This window comes from Dendropsophus ebraccatus, chromosome 4 (genome assembly GCF_027789765.1).
Source record: "Dendropsophus ebraccatus isolate aDenEbr1 chromosome 4, aDenEbr1.pat, whole genome shotgun sequence".
In the NCBI taxonomy this organism is placed as follows: domain Eukaryota; kingdom Metazoa; phylum Chordata; class Amphibia; order Anura; family Hylidae; genus Dendropsophus; species Dendropsophus ebraccatus.
In genome coordinates, this window is record NC_091457.1 from 167,537,250 (window position 1) to 167,563,533 (window position 26,284).

General features: G+C 47.3%; 1 protein-coding gene across 1 annotated transcript in view; it reads right to left on the bottom strand.

Annotated features, from left to right (window-relative positions):
• Positions 1 to 658: 658 nt before the first annotated feature.
• The window catches only part of PLPPR4 (phospholipid phosphatase related 4), a 79,638-nt gene continuing 54,012 nt past the window's right edge, over positions 659 to 26,284 (bottom strand). The window contains exons 3-7 of the mRNA XM_069969085.1: positions 25,578 to 25,707; positions 17,090 to 17,285; positions 13,149 to 13,206; positions 8,168 to 8,341; positions 659 to 3,969 (exon numbers count right to left, since the gene is read on the bottom strand). Of these exons, the coding sequence (XP_069825186.1) occupies positions 2,623 to 3,969; positions 8,168 to 8,341; positions 13,149 to 13,206; positions 17,090 to 17,285; positions 25,578 to 25,707 (1,905 nt within the window). The 3' untranslated portion in view covers positions 659 to 2,622. The remainder of the gene's footprint in view (positions 3,970 to 8,167; positions 8,342 to 13,148; positions 13,207 to 17,089; positions 17,286 to 25,577; positions 25,708 to 26,284) is intronic.

Here is a 26,284-nt window from a genome sequence, read left to right on the forward strand (position 1 = left end):
AGTTAGGCCGGTTTTATGTATCAATGAGTGCCGTAAATTCTCATCTCTTGTGAACTAGATTTGTAAAAGTATGCTGGAACTGTTTACGTGCTTTACCTTAGTACATAGGATATACATATATTGCAAAGACTGTGGTATCCAGGTTGGTCATTTGAGCTTGACAACAACAACAACAAAAACACTGCGATGTTTCCAGAATACTGGGATATGTAATGGGATGTATTAGGACATTTTTATTACTGAATTTCCCTTAGTCTTTGGATTTAATTTTTTTTTCCTAATCACAAATGCTGATGCCATAAAATTGTATATAGTCAAAAAGCTTAAAAAAAAAAAAAAAAAAAAAATTACACTAATTTCAAATCCGAATCAAAGAAACCCATCAGATTGCCGCCTCCTCCTCTCACCAACAGATGGGAATACAAAGATATCGTAGATTTTATCTTTATTTTTTGTGATGTTTTACACAATAAACTCACACAGTAGCATTGATTTTACTTAGATAAAATACATTTATAGCAATTTACAAAGTTTTTTTGAATTTCTGAAAACATTTGCATAACATTTTATTAAACACAATACTTTACATACAGGTCTTTTTTTTGTTGAAAAACATAGTTATATTTTAGATTCTTTATTCAATAAAGCACAGCCTCACAAAGAAATTAGTGCCCCCTTTTAGCAAGTAAGAAAATTAGAAATTTAAAAAGATGTCATCTGATTGTTTGTAAATTAAGGTATTAGTAGAATGTAAACAAATGTGACATTTACAAAAGGCATTTTAGTTATCAAATAGTCATGCAGGTGTTTACTCCAAACAACCCCGAGATCTTTAGAATCTGATGGGTCACCGTATAGTATTAGTATTTTACGCCCTCTATAAAAGGAAAGAAAAAAAAAAAAAAAGAAGACAAAAGTCAGTTTTGGCACTTTAAGTATAAAATGACTTACATGAACAAAGTCCATGTAAAGAGCACAGTTTCAGGGATTACTGAAACAATCAGAAATCATGTTTAAGACTTTGGAAAGTTTGAGTAGAAAAACGTCCCATACCTGATACACTGTACTAAGATTACAACTTTTTTAAACTAGGATTTTGAGCCACTTTATAATCCAATGTCCAGAATGGGGATCAACACAGGATGAATGTGGAAAAGTGAAGAAAAAAAAAGTTGTTTTTAAAAATGTTTCCTATTAATCAATCGACACCGAGCCCATAAAAGATCCCTATAAACTCAACATTACATGAGAGATGGGCATCACATTCATTCCGGCCTACATCCACATTTTCATCCACTGGCATTATAAATTTTTGACAAAATTTTAATTTTCATCAATAATTTCTTTTCTCTTTTATATTACTTTTACTCTTACCACCCAAAGTCTGCGAAAAGTGCTTAGTCCGGGGACATCTAAAGTGGAATCTAGGGGTAGAGCGTCAGATCACAGAATTAAGGACAAGACGTTTGATAAAATTTTGTAGGTAGCGACACCGTTCAGTGTAAACACTTTACCATCCAAACTACTAGACTGAGCCAAGTCCACGCACAATGTACACCACTAACTTTTTCTTTTAGAATTTTTGTCTTTATCCTCCACAGTCTCGTAAACATTTTCTACCATTTTATAATCTTTAATTTCTATAATTTTATATATATATTTAGAAAATATAATTTCTTCATCTTTTATAATTTGGTCTGGCAGTGTTCTCTATACGTTATATATTTATGTCTAGGAAGCAATGACCTGCAAAGGTCATGAAGGTCGTAATTTTTTTTTTTACATACTTTTCTTAAACCCTGTTTTTATGAAATTATGAAAAGAGAAACAATCATGGAAAGTGGAAAGACATCCGGAACGTGCGGACGTCTCCACCGCTGAGCACCTTTTCTTTAGTATGATGTGCACTCCTAATAAAAAGCAGGTTACAGAAGAACTAGCTAACGAAATAAAACAATTATAGCGTTGTAAGTGAAGTACACCCACACTTTGTCAAAGTAAACCGTGAGGACAGATCTGCACAAAATTCTGGTAAGTCAAGTGCGATTATTCCACAATAACAGAGCTGAATGTCGAATTCTGTACAAAGGCAGTCACTACTGTCCTAGCAGAAGAACTGGCAACAGAACTACCTAGTAATAATGTGCTTGTGCAGATATGCTATCTAGACTTGGAACAAGCACCGCCTCCTCCCGTCAGTCTGTAAAAGTAAATATTTTACAATAAAGAAAATGTTGCTTTTTGCAATTGAAACTATTTCTGAGGTTCAGTACCAGAAAATGTCAGAATTGGCACATTCATGAAATAAAGTATCTTTGTTCTTTAATCTATTTGCTTTTTAGTAAAATTTTTTATGATTGTTTTATGATTGTATGATGCTTTTATTCCTTCGCATTGGTTTAATTTATTTGCATTGTGCTTTTCTGTTGTCCCTTTCTGCACAAGTCTGTTATATTGTATTGTCCGTGTCAGTATTCTTGACCCACAAACCACCTGACCTTTTTGTAATTTTGGCACGTGTAAGATCATTTTCTGCTTTATCTCCAAACTAATAAGAGCACAAGCTTTATCAAAGTAGAATACACTCTAGAAAAAAATCATTGGAAAGGTTGGTTCTTTCTCTCATTCTTTGTATGTGCGTGTTGGCGACGTTCCCTTGTAGAAGATGTTCCGAGTGCTCTCTGGACTGTTACTTCTCTCGGGGATTAGGATGATGTTGCCTTTTCTTCTTAGGGTAGAGTCACGACTTGATGATATAGATACAGTCTCTGAGCCGATTTCGCTTCCTTCTACCGGCGTCACTCGTATTGTGGTTATTCCGTGAAGGAGGTGATCGTTGTCAATGTTGCTTCTCTTCCTTTCAGTAGTGCCGAAAGTGTCTTTTAATGACTCACAACTTTCAGAGTCTCTGTTGAGGTCATTTAATTCATAGGCTTGACGTAAAGTTCCTTTCTCGGGAGCTTTCCATTTCCATGATCCGCTCCCTTCACCCTCTAAAGGCATTTGTATAATGGGTCTATTATTTTCAGGATGGGCTTCGATCCGGACAATATTTGTTGGCTCATGTTCCGTCAGAGCTTTGTACCTGATCGATCCGGTACAGCTGACCGTACTCCCCTCAGAACTTTTTGGACTACCTTGAAGCATCCCTTGCTGTTTCGACATGGCTATGACTTGCATAATCCTTGGCTGACTATTGGTACGGCATGCAACGCTTTTCTCTGCCACCTTTAGCCACTTTGATCGGGCAGAACTACATTTAGGAGATGTAGATATGATATTTTCATGGGTTTCTTCAGGAATATGGACCAGCTGAGAAGAACCTGGGCGCGATTGTATAGAAACTCTAGGTCCCCCTGGGATACCTGTATTGTTGCAGCCCGGTACACTGCCAGGTTGTAATTTAAGATATGGATTTCCTGGTCCAATGTGGTCTCCATTAACACCAACCCTCACAGGCTCAGAGCTTGATCTCATCTCTATTATTCTTTGTGGTGAGAGCCCAGCTTCGGTTTCGATGACTTGCAATGACAGTTTACGGCTTTCATTTTTAGTCTTCCATTGAGATAATAGTTGCTTAGAACGGGCAGAGTCCATTGAGGCATGAATAGTTGCATTTCTTCTTGCTCCGTCTTCTAATGATGGGGTATGGGTTCTAGGCAAAGTATTGCTAAATGTCACCATGTTCTCCTTGCCCATGGGACTTCGAGGGGTTATAACTTCCACATCTGTACTTGCTCTTTTAATGTTGGTTAATGAGCCCGTTTCCCGGTTATTTCTGTTTAGGATGATTTCGGAAGGATGAGGCAATATACCATCACTACTGCTGCCATTCTTCCCCGGTAATATCCTGCTTGCGTCTTGACTCAGCTCCGTTAGTGATCTCAGTGGTTCTCTTAGCGAAGGAGGAGGAGGCTTCTGGGGAATATTGTCTTCACTGGGCTGAAAGTTTCCGACAGCATAAAGGCCCTGGAAGATGAAACATTGACCCAATGAGAAAACCAGAATAACACATAAAGAAAATGTCAGAGAACCAAAGAGACACCAGAGACATACACCACATGGCCACCACAACGAGGAGATCCATAGCCAACCACTTTATGGAGAGTCTCTGCATCTCATAATAGATCTATTTGTGGAGTCAAGAACCAGAATTTCTTTGCATTATTTTGCTGAATGCGACTCCGCAGTGAAGAGCGGTTCTATTGCTTTATTGTATGGAATAAGCCGGTACATAAAGGGGCCTTAATAATAACTTTCTTTTAATAGACGGCTGCTCCTTCATACAATATGTTCTGTAAATGACTATTATTACGGGCACTGCAAGACATTGATTTTTTGTGACGGCTTTCCAGAACATTTTGTTTTTACTGAGGATCTATCAGCGCTCCCGACATGTCTGTATTAGAAATGCTTTTTCAATGCCGAGGAGAACCCAGAATCAACCGTCTGCATGATGGGGGCTCTTTCTTCTGGAGGAGGGTTGGGTTTGGGTGATATTCACTGGTCATGTTCTAAGGCTCCCTAAGGGGTCAAGCATTGACTTATAGGAAAATTACCTCCAATAGGTGGCGCTAGAGGGCAGGCTCTTGCTACTTTGTATACTTTTTCTAGTTCTAGGCACTTTCTATAGACAAGGGAGACGGTAGTGTCCAGGTTAGAAGTACCCTGGTCACTGATATTGATGTCCGATATTGACAGTCTGCAGACCCAAGAATACAGCTCTGGAGCATAGTGCAGGCTGTAACCCAGGAGATTGAACATATCCTTTAATCTCTCAATATGGATGTTTTAATAAATACTAATATAAAGTGGGGGCAGCCTCATTGTATAATGATGTCCAGATGGTAAGTAATTCATATATTACTGGCATTCTACAATTTTTTTTTTGCTTTTTTTTCCCGGTAAATTAGCAGCATAAGCTAAAGACAATGTAGGAAAGACCTTCTCACTCTGATACAGTATTATCTGTATTATCCTGATATAGTATTATCAGTATTAGGCTATGTTCACACAACGTCAAAAATATTAAAAGACGTCTGATTTTCATATTTAAAATAACGTCCGTTATTGCCGAGATTTAACTGACTGCAATGCAATGCATTGAAGTCAATGGGAAGACGGACGTCCAATACACACAGCGTATTGAATAATGGACGTTTTTGCCACGGACGTCAAAATAATGAACATGATCATTCTTTTCGGGCGTCTTATGCAAACAGCGGACGTTTTTTATTTGTAGTTCACACACAGTTTTCCTTTTGTTACCGTTCTGTCTCCGTTTTTACTATTAAATTCAATGGACTTTTAAATTAAGCCACATCCAAAGTCCAATTAGTAACCCAAACTAGAATAATGTGCAAACAGCCGTCAGTGCACTAAAGGGAGGTCAGGCTGCTAAATAACGTCCGTTATTTTAGACTCAAAATGACGGATGTTATTTTAAACGGAGGTGAAAAGACGTTGTGTGAACATAGCCTTACCCTGATATAGTATTATCAGTATTACCCTGATATAGTATTATTAGTATTACCCTGATATAGTATTATCACTATTATCCTGATATAGTATTATCAGTATCATCCTCATATAGTATTATCAGTATCATCCTCATATAGTATTATCACTATTATCCTGATATAGTATTATCAGTATCATCCTCATATAGTATTATCAGTATTACCCTGATATTGTATTACCACTATTATCCTGATATAGTATTATCAGTATCATCCTCATATAGTATTATCAGTATCATCCTCATATAGTATTATCAGTATCATCCTCATATAGTATTATCAGTATTATCCTCATATAGTATTATCACTATTATCCTCATATAGTATTATCAGTATCATCCTCATATAGTATTATCAGTATTATCCTCATATAGTATTATCAGTATCATCCTCATATAGTATTATCACTATTATCCTCATATAGTATTATCACTATTATCCTCATATAGTATTATCAGTATCATCCTCATATAGTATTATCAGTATTATCCTCATATAGTATTATCAGTATCATCCTCATATAGTATTATCACTATTATCCTCATATAGTATTATCACTATTATCCTCATATAGTATTATCAGTATCATCCTCATATAGTATTATCAGTATCATCCTCATATAGTATTATCAGTATCATCCTCATATAGTATTATCAGTATTACCCTGATATAGTGGGTGTCACTTGTATTGCAATCTATGGTTCCAGCAACGTGATGATGATGTAATATGGAGATTAGGTGTCCGAGCCCACAGGACGTTCCCGGAGCTGCAGGAGCCCATCCTGTTGGTATCTCCACTCATTGGTGACATCCCAAACCCACACATCCGTGCCTACATTCATTACATCTTTTACGTTGTCACTGGAGCGATCGATTGCAATAAAAGTGACACAGACAGATTCAGGGTTAGAGGAACTATTCTACATTGTCTTTATTTTATGCTGCAAAGAAAGTTTTATTAAAGGGATTATCCAAGCTTAAATAAACATGGCGGCTGTCTTCGAGAAACAGCGCCTCTCCTGTCCTCGGGTTGGGTACGGTATTGAAGCTCAGTTCCATTGAAGTGAATGGAGGTGAATTGTAATACCGCACACAGCCTGAGAACAGGGGGGCGCTGTTTCTGGAAGAGTAGCTGTGTTTTTGTAATCTTGGATTAGTCCTTTATTGAAGTGTTATCTAGTATCACATCATCTCAGCCTTTTATTTATAGCGGGGAGGTTTCCTGTTTTCCATACATTGTCTCCAGGTTTCGGCTGCCGTTATTGGAGGTCACTTTGCATCGTTTAGGCTTTTATTATTGGAGTTAACAGTGTTGGGATTATGGGCAGGTTATAATTGTATTTATTAGGGGCGCACACAGGGTCAGGTTCTCTGATTTATAAATATATTCTTCTGAATTTTGATAACTTCACATGTGACCGATAGATCCCATCAGAAATACACAGGTTGGTTTACTCTATACATTGTCTTCAGGTTACCGAGAACACTGAGACCTTGTATATAACACCTTCACTTCACACAATGGCGGTAACACATCGGAGTCCAGGAGGGATAATGGTGAGAAAGCCAAACACATGGACTCTAAGGAAACATCATCCAGAATTGTTATATCACAGGGAGAACCGACCGCTCAGGAGAGCCGGCAGGCCCTCTAAGTATAACAAGCAGAACTTGACAGAATAAGATGTCCAAACAGGTTATTCTTAAGCAGCCACCACACAACGTCATTTATTGGCCGTCATTTCGAGCCCAAATAACGTCCGTTATTCCACAAATAGTGGTCGTTGTTTTGAAATAAAGGCTGGTATTTTGGCTAGAAATGGCAGTTGTCCATAAAATCAGCTGTCAAATGCAGCTTAAAAAAAACATTGCGTGGTCGTGGCCTAAAAGTGTTTTTTTTTTCTTAAAGGGAGGATCCCTGTCTGATATAGATGGTCATCCCTGGAGCCTGTATAACTTTATAACCTTGGCAACACTGAGATAAAGGATTTATATGATGTCGTTCCACCATAGTGACGATGAGCTGTGGCCAGGCCGGCGGCCAGGCCTGGATGAGAGTGCTCCTATGTGGTGCTGTAATAGCCACTGAGTGATCGCTAGAGCGTTGCAGTCTTTCTCCTAGTGATCATTAAATAGTCATCGGATGTTGCAGAAAAAACACTGGTCTGGGCCTGGCAGGAGTGGGGAGCAGGTGAGTATTCATAAGCTACCTAGGGGAACAGGGGCACCTGTCATATCCATTGCTGCAGGGATGGGAACCTTCGGCCCTTGTAGTTTTGCAATAGTTGGGAAGGTTCCTCTATCCCTGCTGTACTGTCTCTGGCCGAGAGGACACAGCGCCCTGAGCAGGAGGCATAAAGTGCACGTCTTCTGCTCAGAAACTACACAGAGAGCAGGGACTGTTTTATACAGACTGTACTATGTACGGCTCTATACTGTATGGCTGTATACTGTATGGCCGTATACTGTAGATGTGCACCGTCCAAGGGAGTTGGGGTCTCATCCAAATCTGAACTGAATTTGACAACTCAATCCAAGCGGAAGTTTCCTCATCATTAGAAAGAAACTCGTGCTATATCAGACTCTTATAGTATAAGGAATGACAACTATAGGATCTATATATATATAAGCCATGGTTCATACTCACCAGATAGATGGCGATTCCCCCGCCCAGGAGGAAGCCGCTGTAAACGTCTATTGGATGATTCTTGTACTGAGTGATGCGGGTCAGACCACATATAATGCCACATATTATAAAGGAGAAGACAAGTAACGGCTTCAGCAGCTTCGAGGAATCCGTCAGCGTGGCATTGAAATACATCTGTAAAGAGAACATTATATAATATAACATATTGTACACTCAGAAATCAAAACCAGAACTGCTCTCCTGGAGTCCTTGGTGCTTAGCTGCAGATATCTCTGGTGTATAGTGGAGACAACAGACCACCCGGAGGCTCAGAGCGAAGAACGCACAGCAAGAATAACAGAAGAACAAGATCCAGAACAAATCCATAAAATATTCTGCTCTATTACTAAATATATAAAACACATTGTCCACGATCCATAGCTGTGCGTCCAGAAACATCTACAGCACCAGTAATGATGGGCATCACCTACAAATAATCGGCCACCTACGGATCGGCCACCTATGGATCAGCCACCTACAGATCAGCCACCTACGGATCGGCCACCTACGGATAAGCCTCCTACAGATCAGCCTCCTCCCGATAAGCCACCTTCGGATCAGTTGCCTACGGATCAGCCTCCTACAGATCAGCCACCTACTGATCAGCCACCTACGGATCAGCCACCTGCTGATCAGCCACCTACTGATCAGCCACCTACGGATCAGCCACCTACAGATCAGCCACCAACGGATCAGCCACCTACAGATCAGCCACCTACGGATCAGCCACCTACGGATCAGCCACCTACTGATCAGCCACCTACGGATCAGCCACCTACAGATCAGCCACCTACAGATCAGCCTACTACAGATGAGTTACCTACAGATAAGCCTCCTACAGATCAGCCTCCTCCCGATAAGCCACCTTCGGATCAGTTACCTACGGATCAGCCTCCTACAGATCAGCCTCCTCCCGATAAGCCACCTTCGGATCAGTTACCTACGGATAAGCCTCCTATAGATCAGCCTCCTCCCGATAAGCCACCTTTGGATCAGTTACCTACGGATAAGCCTCCTACAGATCAGCCTCCTCCCGATAAGCCACCTTCGGATAAGTTACCTACGGATCAGCCTCCTACAGATCAGCCACCTACGGATCAGCCACCTACGAATCAGCCTACTACAGATCAGTTACATACGGATGAGCCTCCTACAGATCAGCCTCCTCCCAATAGATCAGCCACCTTCGGATGAGTTACCTACAGATCAGTCACCTACAGATAAGCCTCCTACGGATCAGCCTCCTTCGGATCAGTTACCTACGGATCAGCCTCCTACAGATAAGCCTCCTACGAATCAGCCTCCTACAGATCAGCCTCCAACGGATCAGCCTCCAACGGATCAGCCACCTACGGATCAGCCACCTACGGATCAGCCTCCTATGGATCGGCCACTGAAGGGTTTTATGTATTTTGTAATAATAAAAAAGCAGATCAAGATCTGCGCCACAAGAGGCGCCACATTTATTAAGACCCATTTAATACATTTAATGCATCTTCCCTGTTCATGTGCTCCACCCTCTGGAATCGTTGCATCTAGAAGCTGGAGTAGCTGTCTGGTGTAAATGAAGGTATATCCACCAGGCCCAGGAGGCCACGTCCCTCCAGCAAAAAGGGGCTTACACAAAAATGTGTGACTTTTGTGCACCAGCGTAGTACATTCACCACTATATGTTACTCTACTCCTTGTACTACCCCAAAACTCAATCCAAGTGGAAGTTTGCTCAATCATTAGAAAGACTTTGTTACACTCCTGCTATATCAGACTATTCTATAAAAGATCGAGATGAAGGGGCTGAAGTCTAGATGAGATTGACTTTGCCTGCTACTGGCTGAGCCAATGTCTGAGAAGTGACAGGTTCTGCTGTCCTTGTTCTGGGCTTCACATGTGAGGCAGGCATTGGCAGGCATTGGCAGGCACTGTATGCTGCACTGTAGAATTGTTTGGCTCCGCTAGGAAAGTAAATGGTGCGTTGTGGTATTTGGTACTACAAGGTTTATGGATGCTGCATGGTGGTATCTAGTTGCCCCAGAGGTCACATGGGTTCTGCACAGTAGTATGTTTGGTGGTGAGGCGACGGCATTACCATGGATTAGATGGTAAAGCCATTTGATGAATAGATTGAGAGGCCCTGTTCTAGAAAAACTGACCAGGACGTTAGAAAGAGTCAGACTGTCCAATAAGAATAGCAGAGGATCTTCTGATGGTCCAAGGCTTCAAATCAACAATGAACGGGCACAATCCACCCATTAGGTCTTATTCATGATACTTCTACTTTTTACAATGAAAACGGAAACGTTTATGTACCAATGAAATGTTCTGCATAGTGGGGAAGTTCTGCAGACCATCAGGATGGGCCAGGATACCACACTGGATCCTGAAGACCGTGTATAGCGGGGAAGTTCTGCAGACCATCAGGATGGGCCAAGATACCACACTGGAGACCCTGCATAGTGGGAAAGTTCTGAAGATCATCAGGATGGACCAGGATACCACACTGGATCCTGGAGACCGTGTATAGTGGGGAAGTTCTGCAGACCATCATAATGGTTTACTCTAATGGCCCAGGATATCACACTTGATCCTGAAGACCCTGTTTAGCAAGAAAGTTTTGAAGATCATCAGGATGGACCAAGATACCACACTGGATCCTAGAGACCATGTATAGTGGGAAAGTTCTGAAGACCATCAGGATGGTTTACTCTGCTTGCCCAGGATATCACACTGGATCCTGAAGACCCTGTATAGCGGGAAAGACCATCAGGATGGACCAGGATACCACAATGGATGCTGGAGACCCTGGTTGGGACTACATGATACAAGGTTTTGCAGATGTTTGCAGAATTTATGATGTGTGAGCTGTAGACCAGGACGCAGACCTTCTCTAGTGGATTATTCTCTACACTCACATAGAATGTCGCCATAGTTGCTCAGTTCCCCGACATACAGCTTGTACTTTACTACATGGAAATGAGCACATTATCCCTTTATACGATGTCTCCTGGGAGGCGCTAATCTCTAAGTAACTAAATAAGAGTGAAGTGTATGCAGCTTTATATTAATGTTCATTGTTATATATTAATGTCTGATCTTTTCCTTGGGGCCTTTTCCATCTTCACAGCTTTATTTACAGATTTACGGTTCCCGTTATTACCAGTAATTGTCTATATAGTAGATATATTCCTCATTATATACAAACACTGTACACATTTAAAGAGTAATTGTAAGGTCGTATTCACAGGCTTTGTCAATCATGGAGCGTGAATCAGCGGCTCGGAATCAGGAACTCCCGGTATCATGTATCATTTTGCTGCCAGGAGCTCTGAACCTGTTCAAATCGTCCTACTACTGTACTGAGGCCGTCGTGTATCAATACAGTAGTACGAAGATTTGAACAGGTTCAGAGCTCCCAGCAGCAAAATGATACATGATGCCAGGAGTTCCTGATTCCGGGCTGCGAATTCACACTCCGTAGCTTCTGTGATTTACGGATTGTGTGAATGTGGCCAAAGCTGATTGGGGGTGGAAAGGAGCTAACACCGGCCCATAAGGTGCCCACATTAGGGGTGGAGAGGGGCCAACACTGGCCGATATGATGCCCACATTGGCATTATGTGTTAATAATGTTCATAGTGTACGTAGTATACATAGTCCCCTTGGTGTCTATAGGGACATACTGTCCATAGTGTTTATAGAGAACATACTGTCCAGTGTCCATGATGACCATAGTGTCCATAGTATACGCACTGTCCATACTGTCCCTAGTGTACTGTATGTAGTGACCAAACCATAGTGTCTGTAGTGTCCTTAGTGACCATAGTCACCACACTGTCCCTAGTGTCTATAGTGACTACACTCTCCATAGTCTCCATAGTGTATATATAGTACCTTCTAGCAACTGATATAGTTGATGATGAGTGTTTAGCGGTGTTATCCGGGGCTCAGGCACGCTGGGGGTTAATGTGTGAGCTAGTAAGAACCCTCTAGCTGGTGATATAGCTGATGATGAGTGTAAATCCGTGACTCTGGCACATGGGGGGTTAATGTGTGGGCTGGTAAGAACCTTCTAGCAGCTGATATAGCTGATGATGAGTCTTTAGCGGTGTTATCCCGGGCTTCGGCACGCTGGGAGTTAATATGTGGGCAGGTAAGAACCTTCTAGCAGCTGATATAGCTGATGACGAGTGTATATCCGGGGCACCGGCACGCTGGGGGTTAATGTGTGGGCTGGGGACAGAATATGCAGCATTAATTGATGGTTGGGCGGTTTGGCGTCCTGCCTCTCCTGTCTCTTCTGTCTGTAGGAGGGAGAGATGTATTTTCAGCGCAGTTAAAAGCTTCTCGTCCCGTCAATCATCGTCTCATTTATTGTTTCTGCTGAAGGAGTCGCAGGATTTTATATGCAGAATAATTTGCGCTGCAGAAGCTCAATGACAGGTGCAGAACGGCGTCCGAGGACTGAAGCCCCCTGGGTAACATTCATTGTGTATATATTCTAGCTACTATATCTATCTGTTGGTTCAGTTGCAGGAAAAAGTAAGTGAACCCCCTGGATTTCTGGAGTCTATAGAGTAACACAATGTAACACACAGACAGCTGTACCATTCCTGCGCACATCCACAATGCAGGGAGGAAAAGTAAGTGAACCCCCTGGATTTCTGGAGTCTATAGAGTAACACAATGTAACACACAGACAGCTGTACCATTCCTGGGCACATCCACAGAGCAGGGAGGAAAAGTAAGTGAACCCCCTGGATTTCTGGAGTCTATAGAGTAACACAATGTAACACACAGAAAGCTGTACCATTCCTGCGCACATCCACAGAGCAGGGAAGAAAAGTAAGTAAAACAAGTAACATACATGATGAGAAGACAACGTAGCTGTGATATGGGGCAATAAGACGGCGTTCTGGATGAAAACGAGGGGGAAAAAAGTACTTACAGAAATGTAAACAGCTGCGAAGGCGGCCAGGGTGGCGTGCTGAGAGGGGAACGATTTCCTGCCAAAAAAGACAAGCAAAATTATAGCGTGTTTGTAAAAGTTCCTTCAGAGACAAAACCAATTACACCTCAACAAGAAGCCCTAATTAGTTTACATTCGTCTCCCAATCGCTCCACAGTGCGGGGATTCAGGAGAAGGCGTCCTTAAAGGGGCCAACGGCGGGAAGGATCTGACCAACATGGCCGATTTATCAGCTTAACCACCGTATCCAGAGATTACAGGGAATTCCCCATGTGGCAAGAAAATAAGGCAACCTTTTGGGGGCTAGAAGGGAAAATGTCTGACGGAACTTTGATGGTAACGTTTCCGTTCAGGTGGAATAAGCGTAAAACCTTCTCCTTTATCTCTGATGTCAGAAAAACACAACTAGATTCTACCCAAAATAACTCTAAAACAGCGACACTCCTGTCCATTATACTATGGCAGCTCAGGCCGGTACATAAGGCTAAGCTGAGATTCCACACACAGACCAAATCAGCCGGTGTCAGAAAGTTATATAGATTTGTAATTTACTTCTAGCACTTATCAGCTGCTGTATGTCCTGCAGGAAGTGGTGTATTCTCTCCTGTCTGACACTGTGCTCTCTGCTGCCACCTCTGTCCATGTCAGGAACTGTCCAGAGCAGGAGAGGGTTTTCTATAGGGATTTGCTGCTGCTCTGGACAGTTCCTGACATGGACAGAGGTGGCAGCAGAGAGCATTGTGTCAGACTGGAGAGAATACACCACTTCCTGCAGGACATACAGCAGCTGATAAGTACTTGAAGAATGGAGATTCTTACATAGAAGTAAATTCCAAATCTAGAAAACGTTTTGCCATTTATTGACCTTTGACCCCTACTGGACCGGCTGATTTTGGCCTTAAGGACCAGAGCCCATTCTGACCAGTCTCACTATATGCGGCTGTACCTCTGTGATGCTGTAACTTATCAGGGCTATTCTGAGACTCTGTTTTCTCGTGACACATTGTACTTTAGGTAAGCGGTAAATTTTAGCCAATATTTGTACAACTGCTCAAATTTCATGAAAAAGTGTCAAAATAAGCATTTTTCTAACGTAATTTTCTGATGTCTCCGTGCAGATTTATTTGTGTGATAATTTTATGGCCAGGGGTGTCATTACGCACGCAGCGATACTAAATATGTGCACCCCCCCCCCTATTTATTATTAGCATTGGGGGCAATGGGGAGTATATGGTTATTACACTTTATTTATATTTTTATTTCTGTGTTTTTTTAGTTTTATACCATGGGGACTTTAATATCTGATTGCCTGATGACGCTGCTGATCGTATTGGATTGTAGTCTGCCTGTCAGTGGTTTAGCTGCTGATCTCTGGTCCCAGTTAGAGATGAGCGGTTCAAGTTCGAGTCCATCTGAACCCGAACGTTCGGTATTTGATTAGCGGGGGCTGCTGAACTTGGATAAAGCTCTAAGGTTGTCTGGAAAACGTGGATACAGCCAATGACTATATCCATGTTTTCCACATAGCCTTAGGGCTTTATCCAACTTCAGCAGCCACCGCTAATCACATGCCGAAAGTTCGGGTTCGGATGGACTCCAGCTGCTCCAGCTGTCACTCATCTCTATTCCCAGTCACTGCTGGCAGATGTCGGACAACAGTCACTGTGTATGGACTCAGCAATGGCTGTGAAGGAGCAGCGCCTGCGGATGCATTTGTCTTGGGCCACGTGCAGGAGCTGTACAGTATCTAAGGGCCCTTACCCTGGTGCAGGAGCTGTACAGTATCTAAGGGCCCTTACCCTGGTGCAGGAGCTGTACAGTATCTAAGGGCCCTTACCCTGGTGCAGGAGCTGTATCTAAGGGCCCTTACCCTGGTGCAGGAGCTGTATCTAAGGGCCCTTAACCTGGTGCAGGAGCTGTATCTAAGGGCCCTTACCCTGGTGCAGGAGCTGTATCTAAGGGCCCTTACCCTGGTGCAGGAGCTGTATCTAAGGGCCCTTACCCTGGTGCAGGAGCTGTATCTAAGGGCCCTTACCCTGGTGCAGGAGCTGTATCTAAGGGCCCTTACCCTGGTGCAGGAGCTGTATCTAAGGGCCCTTACCCTGGTGCAGGAGCTGTAGCTAAGGGCCCTTACCCTGGTGCAGGAGCTGTATCTAAGGGCCCTTACCCTGGTGCAGGAGCTGTATCTAAGGGCCCTTACCCTGGTGCAGGAGCTGTATCTAAGGGCCCTTACCCTGGTGCAGGAGCTGTATCTAAGGGCCCTTACCCTGGTGCAGGAGCTGTATCTAAGGGCCCTTACCCTGGTGCAGGAGCTGTATCTAAGGGCCCTTACCCTGGTGCAGGAGCTGTATCTAAGGGCCCTTACCCTGGTGCAGGAGCTGTATCTAAGGGCCCTTACCCTGGTGCAGGAGCTGTATCTAAGGGCCCTTACCCTGGTGCAGGAGCTGTATCTAAGGGCCCTTACCCTGGTGCAGGAGCTGTATCTAAGGGCCCTTATCCTGGTGCAGGAGCTGTATCTAAGGGCCCTTACCCTGGTGCAGGAGCTGTATCTAAGGGCCCTTATCCTGGTGCAGGAGCTGTATCTAAGGGCCTTTATCCCAGTGCAGGATCTAAGGGCCCTTACCCTGGTGCAGGAGCTGTATCTAAGGGCCCTTACCCTGGTGCAGGAGCTGTACAGTATCTAAGGGCCCTTACCCTGGTGCAGGAGCAGTATCTAAGGGCCCTTACCCTGGTGCAGGAGCTGTATCTAAGGGCCCTTACCCTGGTGCAGGAGCTGTATCTAAGGGCCCTTACCCTGGTGCAGGAGTGGTATCTAAGGGCCCTTACCCTGGTGCAGGAGCTGTATCTAAGGGCCCTTACCCTGGTGCAGGAGCTGTACAGTATCTAAGGGCCCTTACCCTGGTGCAGGAGCTGTATGGTGCAGGAGCTGTATCTAAGGGCCTTTATCCCGGTGCAGGAGCTGTATCTAAGGGCCCTTACCCTGGTGCAGGAGCTGTATCTAAGGGCCTTTATCCCGGTACGGGAGCTGTATCTAAGGGCCTTTATCCCGGTACTGGAGCTGTATCTAAGGGCCTTTATCCCGGTACAGGAGCTGTATCTAAGGGCCTTTATCCCGGTACAGGAGCTGTATCTAAGGGCCTTTATCCCAGTGCAGGATCTAAGGGCCCTTACCCTGGTGCAGGAGCTGTATCTAAGGGCCCTTACCCTGGTGCAGGAGCTGTACAGTATCTAAGGGCCCTTACCCTGGTGCAGGAGCAGTATCTAAGGGCCCTTACCCTGGTGCAGGAGCTGTATCTAAGGGCCCTTACCCTGGTGCAGGAGCTGTATCTAAGGGCCCTTACCCTGGTGCAGGAGTGGTATCTAAGGGCCCTTACCCTGGTGCAGGAGCTGTATCTAAGGGCCCTTACCCTGGTGCAGGAGCTGTACAGTATCTAAGGGCCCTTACCCTGGTGCAGGAGCTGTATCTAAGGGCCCTTACCCTGGTGCAGGAGCTGTATCTAAGGGCCTTTATCCCGGTACAGGAGCTGTATCTAAGGGCCCTTACCACGGTGCAGGAGCTGTATCTAAGAACCCTTACCCTGGTGCAGGAGCTGTATCTAAGGGCCCTTACCCTGGTGCAGGAGCTGTACAGTATCTAAGGGCCCTTACCCTGGTGCAGGAGCTGTATCTAAGGGCCCTTACCCTGCTGCAGGAGCTGTACAGTATCTAAGGGCCCTTACCCTGGTGCAGGAGCTGTATCTAAGGGCCCTTACCCTGGTGTAGGATGAGGAGGGCTGGACCGGCTGCGAGAGGGTACGGGATGCTTCCCGGTTTCCGGTGTACAGCACGGGGGGGGGGGCGCAGGCTATGGCCATAGTAATCACTATTCCCGTCACCGTTCACACTAAGCAGTAAGAATGGCTCAGGGCGACTGGCTTTACCTTCCGGCGTTTATGATGGCGAGGTCCTGCCCCGAGCAGATGTCCTCCAGCACGTACGGGTTCTCCTTACAGGACACATTCAGAGAGGTGTAATTGGGTTTACAGACAGTCAGGAAATACGGAGTCTGGTAACCGGTGGAGAGCTGGATGATGTCGGTGATGAGGGCGGTGGAGCAAAGTCCAAACACATGGACACCTGGGAGAAAAAACAAAGAGGAGTCTTAGCGATGGATACTTCATATATTACCAACAGTAAACCAACAATGTTCACAACGTTACAGAGACCCTGTCAGTAGGGATATGGTGTCCTATCTGAGGGTGACAGAGAAGCTGAACAGAATGATGGATCACCTACATTGTTCTGTGCAGCTGATCCTCCTGAATAACACGGACAATCAGTAGTCCTCTCCATTATGTGCATGAGCCCAGTAGTCCTGGATATTCATGAGCACCAGCACACTCCTCCCAGCAGCTGCTGATTGGCAGTTATCACTCCATGCTGTGTATAAGCAGTCATCTGTCAATCAGCAGCTGGAGGGCAGGGGGAGGGGTGGGACATAAATCCCAATCTCCTGCATATCAGGAGAACGGCTGGACAGAATGAATTTGGCAAAGTTTCTATTTTATACAGTGATGAGTGGACATTTTACTTTGATGCAGCAGATATAGAAATCCTATGATACCACAGCAGCTGTAGTGTAGTAGTTAGAAAAAAACAAGAAAATGCAAAACTGTGTAATATTTATATGTAAATGAGTGTATTGCAGGATAGGGCTGTTGTACAACTACAACTCCTATCATAACCTGATATGACATCACTTCCTCCTCTACTGCAGTTACTTGGCAGGCTGTGAGGACAGATGACATCACTTCTTCCTCCCCTACTGCCCTTACTTGGCAGGCTGTGAGGACAGATGATGTCACTTCCTGCTCTACTGCCCTTACTTGGCAGGCAGTGAGGGCAGGTGATGTCACTTCCTCCTCTGCTGACCGTACTTGACAGGCTGTGAGGGCAGATGACATCACTTCCTCCTCTGCTGACCTTACTTGGCAGGCTGTGAGGACAGATGATGTAACTTCCTCCTCTACTGTCCGTACTTGGCAGGCTGTGAGGGCAGATGATGTAACTTCCTCCTCTACTGTCCGTACTTGGCAGGCAGTGAGGACAGATGATGTCACTTCCTCCTCTACTGCCCTTACTTGGCAGGCAGTGAGGACAGATGATGTCACTTCCTCCTCTACTGCCCTTACTTGGCAGGCTGTGAGGGCAGATGATGTAACTTCCTCCTCTACTGCCCTTACTTGGCAGGCTGTGAGGGCAGATGATGTAACTTCCTCCTCTACTGTCCGTACTTGGCAGGCTGTGAGGACAGATGATGTCACTTCCTCCTCTACTGCCCTTACTTGGCAGGCTGTGAGGGCAGATGATGTCACTTCCTCCTCTACTGCCCTTACTTAGCAGGCTGTGAGGACAGATGACATCACTTCTTCCTCCCCTACTGCCCTTACTTGGCAGGCTGTGAGGACAGATGACATCACTTCTTCCTCCCCTACTGCCCTTACTTGGCAGGCTGTGAGGACAGATGATGTCACTTCCTGCTCTACTGCCCTTACTTGGCAGGCAGTGAGGGCAGATGATGTCACTTCCTCCTCTACTGCCCTTACTCGGCAGGCAGTGAGGGCAGATAACGCCACTTCCTCCTCTACTGCCCGTACTTGGCAGGCTGTGAGGGCAGATGACATCACTTCCTCCTCTGCTGACCTTACTTGGCAGGCTGTGAGGGCAGATGATGTAACTTCCTCCTCTACTGTCCGTACTTGGCAGGCAGTGAGGACAGATGATGTCACTTCCTCCTCTACTGCCCTTACTTGGCAGGCAGTGAGGACAGATGATGTCACTTCCTCCTCTACTGCCCTTACTTGGCAGGCTGTGAGGGCAGATGATGTAACTTCCTCCTCTACTGTCCGTACTTGGCAGGCAGTGAGGACAGATGATGTCACTTCCTCCTCTACTGCCCTTACTTGGCAGGATGTGAGGACAGATGATGTCACTTCCTGCTCTACTGCCCTTACTTGGCAGGCAGTGAGGGCAGATGATGTCACTTCCTCCTCTACTGCCCTTACTTGGCAGGCAGTGAGGGCAGATAACGCCACTTCCTCCTCTACTGCCCGTACTTGGCAGGCTGTGAGGGCAGATGACATCACTTCCTCCTCTGCTGACCTTACTTGGCAGGCTGTGAGGGCAGATGACATCACTTCCTCTGCTGCTCTTACTTGGCAGGCAGTGAGGACAGATGACATCACTTCCTCCCTTACTGTCCTTACTTGGCAGGCTGTGAGGGCAGATGACATCACTTCCTCCCCTACTGTCCTTACTTGGCGTGCTGTGAGGGCAGATGACATCACTTCCTCCCTTACTGTCCTTACTTGGCGTGCTGTGAGGGCAGATGATGTAACTTCCTCCTCTACTGTCCGTACTTGGCAGGCTGTGAGGACAGATGATGTCACTTCCTCCTCTACTGCCCTTACTTGGCAGGTTGTGAGGGCAGATGATGTCACTTCCTCCTCTACTGCCCTTACTTGGCAGGCAGTGAGGACAGATGATGTCACTTCCTCCTCTACTGCCCTTACTTGGCAGGCAGTGAGGACAGATGATGTCACTTCCTCCTCTACTGCCCTTACTTGGCAGGCAGTGAGGACAGATGATGTCACTTCCTCCTCTACTGCCCTTACTTGGCAGGCTGTGAGGACAGATGATGTCACTTCCTCCTCTACTGCCCTTACTTGGCAGGCAGTGGGGGCAGATGACATCACTTCCTGTACACGCCCACAGATTTTAGGAGAACTGCAGATAAGGTGAGCAGAGGAATGGGGCTAATTGCTGCCAAAGCAAAAGATTGTCCTATTTTCATGGCTGAAGGTGCTGCAGCTTCATTCAGTAGACCAGGACCCCCGCTCTCATGCTTGGACCCTCATTGATCATGTAATCACCCATTCTATACTCCATCCTGATATAGTGAATATTCCTTGTACATATGAAGCATGGTCCCACAATGTGGATGCGCTCCTATCCCCGTCCTCTGCAGACTCCTCTTGTTTATCTCCACTGCTCGGGATTCCTGCAGTCGCTTCTTCTCGCACCGGCAATCGCTCTTCTGTACCGGCAACCATGAGCGTTTCCTGACGCCTTTTCATCACTTTTCTTCTGATTAAGGTTTATTACCGGCCTTATAACTATTATATGTGGTGAAGAATGAGGTCAGCGCCCGTGTCCTATATACCATACAGCCGCAGTCCACATGGGAACAATATAATTGGGATAGTGCGGAGATATTGCACTGCTAGCGGCAGCTGCTGAGTCTGGGGTTTCTCCCTCCTCATCAGATCCAGCGACCATGGTCCCAGGTACTTGGTATTCAGGGTACAGGACCCACAAATCCCAGCGACTGACTCATGATCAGGCACTGACATTGCAATCCAAGGACAGAGAACAGCAGAGGCCTGAGGGATGACAGGGAGCAGCAGCCATTGAAGTGCATGGTGAGTGCCGGCTCCATACTGGAGATGACTGACAGGCAGAGCGAAGCGGCTCTGGGGGACACTCATCTGCTCCGAGAGGATTAATAGGAAAGTGAAAACTGAGGGAGATAAGTGGATTTGTTTAACATGATTATGCTAAGTGAGACCTCCGCTGTGAGGGAACGGGGAGAATACCGAGACACAAAGTCTCCTTATACCAGATGCTGCCACAATGGCGCCATAGGTTTCTTACACGTCAGGTTTTCAGTACAGAATGTACATTATATGTTTACCTAAATGGGACAGTGCTGCAGAATCTGGTATAATGTAGCAGAGCTCGCTCAGTCGCTATCCTCAGCAGACAGCATGGAGTAGGGTCAGCTGTCTGTGCAGTCTCCTTCCCTTCATCTTTATGGAGAGAGGTGCACAGACAGCTGACCTTACGCCATGAGTGAGCCAGATGAGCTCTGCTACATTGTAGCCAGATCCTGCGGCCTCCCTCCATGTAAAGGGTTTATCAGAGGAGGATAGCTGAGGGCGGCTTAGGACCATGACAGAACCTGCAGCCTGGAGGAGGAGGAAGAGGATAGCTGAGGGCGGCTTAGGACCATGACAGAACCTGCAGCCTAAAGGAGGAAGAGGAGGATAGCTGAGGGCGGCTTAAGACCATGATAGATCCTGCGGCCTGGAGGAAGGAAGAGGATAGCTGAGAGCGGCTTAGGACCATGACAGAACCTGCAGCCTGGAGGAGGAGGAAGAGGATAGCTGAGGGCGGCTTAAGACCATGATAGATCCTGCGGCCTGGAGGAGGAGGAAGAGGATAGCTGAGGGCGGCTTAAGACCATGATAGATCCTGCGGCCTGGAGGAGGAGGAAGAGGATAGCTGAGGGCGACTTAAGACCATGACAGATCCTGCGGCCTGGAGGAGGAGGAAGAGGATAGCTGAGGGCGGCTTAAGACCATGATAGATCCTGCGGCCTGGAGGAAGGAAGAGGATAGCTGAGAGCGGCTTAGGACCATGACAGAACCTGCAGCCTGGAGGAGGAGGAAGAGGATAGCTGAGGGCGGCTTAAGACCATGATAGATCCTGCGGCCTGGAGAAGGAGGAAGAAGATAGCTGAGGGCGGCTTAAGACCATGATAGATCCTGCGGCCTGGAGGAGGAGGAAGAGGATAGCTGAGGGCGACTTAAGACCATGACAGATCCTGCGGCCTGGAGGAGGAGGAAGAGGATAGCTGAGGGCGGCTTAAGACCATGATAGATCCTGCGGCCTGGAGGAGGAGGAAGATGATAGCTGAGGGCGGCTTAAGACCATGACAGATCCTGCGGCCTGGAGGAGGAGGAAGAGGATAGCTGAGGGCGGCTTAAGACCATGACAGATCCTGCGGCCTGGAGGAGGAGGAAGAGGATAGCTGAGGGCGGCTTAAGACCATGACAGATCCTGCGGCCTGGAGGAGGAGGAAGAGGATAGCTGAGAGCGGCTTAGGACCATGACAGATCCTGCGGCCTAGAGGAGGAGGAAGAGGATAGCTGAGGGCGGCTTAGGACCACGACAGATCCTGCAGCCTGCAGGAGGAGGATAGCTGAGGGCGGCTTAAGACCATGACAGATCCTGCGGCCTGGAGGAGGAGGAAGAGGATAGCTGAGGGCGGCTTAGGACCATGACAGATCCTGCAGCCTGGAGGAGGAGGAAGAGGATAGCTGAGGGCGGCTTAAGACCATGACAGATCCTGCGGCCTGGAGGAGGAGAAAGAGGATAGCTGAGGGCGGCTTAAGAGCATGACAGATCCTGCGGCCTGGAGGAGGAGGAAGAGGATAGCTGAGGGCGGCTTAGGACCATGACAGATCCTGCAGCCTAGAGGAGGAGGAAGAGGATAGCTGAGGGCGGCTTAGGACCACGACAGATCCTGCAGCCTGGAGGAGGAGGAAGAGGATAGCTGAGGGCGGCTTAAGACCATGACAGATCCTGCGGCCTGGAGGAGGAGGAAGAGGATAGCTGAGGGCGGCTTAGGACCATGACAGATCCTGCGGCCTGGAGGAGGAGGAAGAGGATAGCTGAGGGAGGCTTAGGACCATGACAGATCCTGCAGCCTGGAGGAGGAGGAGGATAGCTGAGGGTGGCTTAAGACCATGACAGATCCTGCAGCCTGGAGGAGGAGGAAGAGGATAGCTAAGGGCAGCTTAGGACCACGACAGATCCTGCAGCCTGGAGGAGGAGGAAGAGGACAGCTGAGGGTGGCTTAAGACCATGACAGATCCTGCGGCCTGGAGGAGGAGGAAGAGGATAGCTGAGGGCGGCTTAGGACCATGACAGATCCTGCGGCCTGGAGGAGGAGGAAGAGGATAGCTGAGGGCGGCTTAGGACCATGACAGATCCTGCAGCCTGGAGGAGGAGAAAGAGGATAGCTGAGGGCGGCTTAAGACCATGACAGATCCTGCGGCCTGGAGGAGGAGGAAGAGGATAGCTGAGGGCGGCTTAGGACCATGACAGATCCTGCGGCCTGGAGGAGGAGGAAGAGGATAGCTGAGGGCGGCTTAAGACCATGACAGATCCTGCGGCCTGGAGGAGGAGGAAGAGGATAGCTGAGGGCGGCTTAGGACCATGACAGATCCTGCGGCCTGGAGGAGGAGGAAGAGGATAGCTGAGGGCGGTTTAGGACCATGACAGATCCTGCAGCCTGGAGGAGGAGAAGGATAGCTGAGGGTGGCTTAAGACCATGACAGATCCTGCAGCCTGGAGGAGGAGGAAGAGGATAGCTGAGGGCAGCTTAGGACCACGACAGATCCTGCAGCCTAGAGGAGGAGGAAGAGGATAGCTGAGGGCGGCTTAGGACCACGACAGATCCTGCAGCCTGGAGGAGGAGGAAGAGGATAGCTGAGGGCGGCTTAAGACCATGACAGATCCTGCGGCCTGGAGGAGGAGGAAGAGGATAGCTGAGGGCGGCTTAGGACCATGACAGATCCTGCGGCCTGGAGGAGGAGGAAGAGGATAGCTGAGGGAGGCTTAGGACCATGACAGATCCTGCAGCCTGGAGGAGGAGGAGGATAGCTGAGGGTGGCTTAAGACCATGACAGATCCTGCAGCCTGGAGGAGGAGGAAGAGGATAGCTAAGGGCAGCTTAGGACCACGACAGATCCTGCAGCCTGGAGGAGGAGGAAGAGGATAGCTGAGGGTGGCTTAAGACCATGACAGATCCTGCGGCCTGGAGGAGGAGGAAGAGGATAGCTGAGGGCGGCTTAGGACCATGACAGATCCTGCGGCCTGGAGGAGGAGGAATAGGATAGCTGAGGGCGGCTTAGGACCATGACAGATCCTGCAGCCTGGAGGAGGAGAAAGAGGATAGCTGAGGGCGGCTTAAGACCATGACAGATCCTGCGGCCTGGAGGAGGAGGAAGAGGATAGCTGAGGGCGGCTTAGGACCATGACAGATCCTGCGGCCTGGAGGAGGAGGAAGAGGATAGCTGAGGGCGGCTAAAGACCATGACAGATCCTGCGGCCTGGAGGAGGAGGAAGAGGATAGCTGAGGGCGGCTTAGGACCATGACAGATCCTGCGGCCTGGAGGAGGAGGAAGAGGATAGCTGAGGGCGGTTTAGGACCATGACAGATCCTGCAGCCTGGAGGAGGAGGAGGATAGCTGAGGGTGGCTTAAGACCATGACAGATCCTGCAGCCTGGAGGAGGAGGAAGAGGATAGCTGAGGGCAGCTTAGGACCACGACAGATCCTGCAGCCTGGAGGAGGAGGAAGAGTATAGCTGAGAGCGGCTTAAGACCATGACAGATCCTGCGGCCTGGAGGAGGAGGAAGAGGATAGCTGAGGGCGGCTTAGGACCATGACAGATCCTGCGGCCTGGAGGAGGAGGAAGAGGATAGCTGAGGGCGGCTTAGGACCATGACAGATCCTGCAGCCTGGAGGAGGAGGAGGATAGCTGAGGGTGGCTTAAGACCATGACAGATCCTGCAGCCTGGAGGAGGAGGAAGAGGATAGCTGAGGGCGGCTTAGGACCATGACAGATCCTGCAGCCTGGAGGAGGAGAAAGAGGATAGCTGAGGGTGGCTTAGGACCACGACAGATCCTGCAGCCTGGAGGAGGAGGAAGAGGATAGCTGAGGGCGGCTTAGGACCATGACAGATCCTGCAGCCTGGAGGAGGAGAAAGAGGATAGCTGAGGGTGGCTTAGGACCATGACAGATCCTGCAGCCTGGAGGAGGAGGAAGAGGATAGCTGAGGGCGGCTTAGGACCATGACAGATCCTGCAGCCTGGAGGAGAAAGAGGATAGCTGAGGGCAGCTTAGGACCACAACAGAGTTTGCAGCCTGGAGGAGGGTAGCTGAGGGTGGCGTAGGACCATGACAGATCCTGCGGCCCGGAGGAGGATAGCCCCCCCCCCCCCCCTTTTACCAGCCTAGGAGGGAATACTAAAAGCCTCATCCATTTCACAGGCCTCCCCCATCTGCCCTACCCCTGGTCATAGATTTACACCCCCCCATGTCCGTATACCGTGCCATAGTTATAACAGACACCTGACTATTGCCGCCAGTCACTGGCATGTGATGTCATGGTCCGGCCAGTGATTGGTTGCCTTTGTCATGTGTTATGTAAACCATCACAGATCTGTAAGCGAGGAGGCAGTGGGTATGTGAAAGGTCAGGACAGACATTAAAGGGAGCCCCCACCACCAAAATGTCATCTATTCCACCGACCTCATGTTATAGAGCAGGAGGAGCTGAGCAGATCGATATACATATTCATAGGAAAATGCTCTTTATTCTAATGATAGGACCGCCCACTGGACTCCTAAACACACAAAGATTGAAGATTTCTATTGATAAGTTATACTGTATCTTTCCCAACAATATATATCGATCCGCTCAGCTCGCCCAACGCTATAACACGATGCTGATAGATTAGATGACGTGTTGATGGTGACGGGATCCCTTTAAGTGATAACTGGTTAGAGTGAACCATACCTATAAACCTGACCGCTCTTCTCAGGAAGGAGTTGAAGTTGCATCCGCCAGCATTGATGTTCGCTTCTGCTCCGATCCCGTTTTTCCTCTTGGACAGACAGCAGTAGAGAACGCCTTCACCCACCATGATCTGCCGAAGAAAAGACGATAAATCTGCAAATCGTGAACGTCTATAGTACACAGCATAGAAGAAAGGGTAAGCGGGGAAGATCAGCAACAATCGCTCTAAGTGCATGTAGCGGTGAATCAAGGCAACGTCCTTAGGATTCCTGCACGGACACGTCAGATATTAGACAAAGCTAAATAACAATATTATTTAAACATTTCGGTAAAAGATACCATTATACTTACACTGCCCTGCCCCCATTCACCCTGCCCTGCCCTCATTCAACCTGCCGAATTTCCTAAGAGGCACGCGTCTACCACACGGTGGGTGCAGATATCTACACCTCCTCTGTAGTGATGGGGGGGTTCGTGAATGATCAGTTCAAAATTAACTAATCTTTAAACTGACCTAAATGGTTTAGTTACTTTTCTGGCAAATATTAGTTCAAAATGAACTACAGCTGGGGGGCGACAGAGAGTCCAGCCCAGCAGCCGGGGGGGGCGACAGAGAGTCCAGTTCAGCAGCCGGGGGCGACAGAGAGTCCAGCCCAGCAGCCGGGGGCGACAGAGAGTCCAGCCCAGCAGCCGGGGGCGACAGAGAG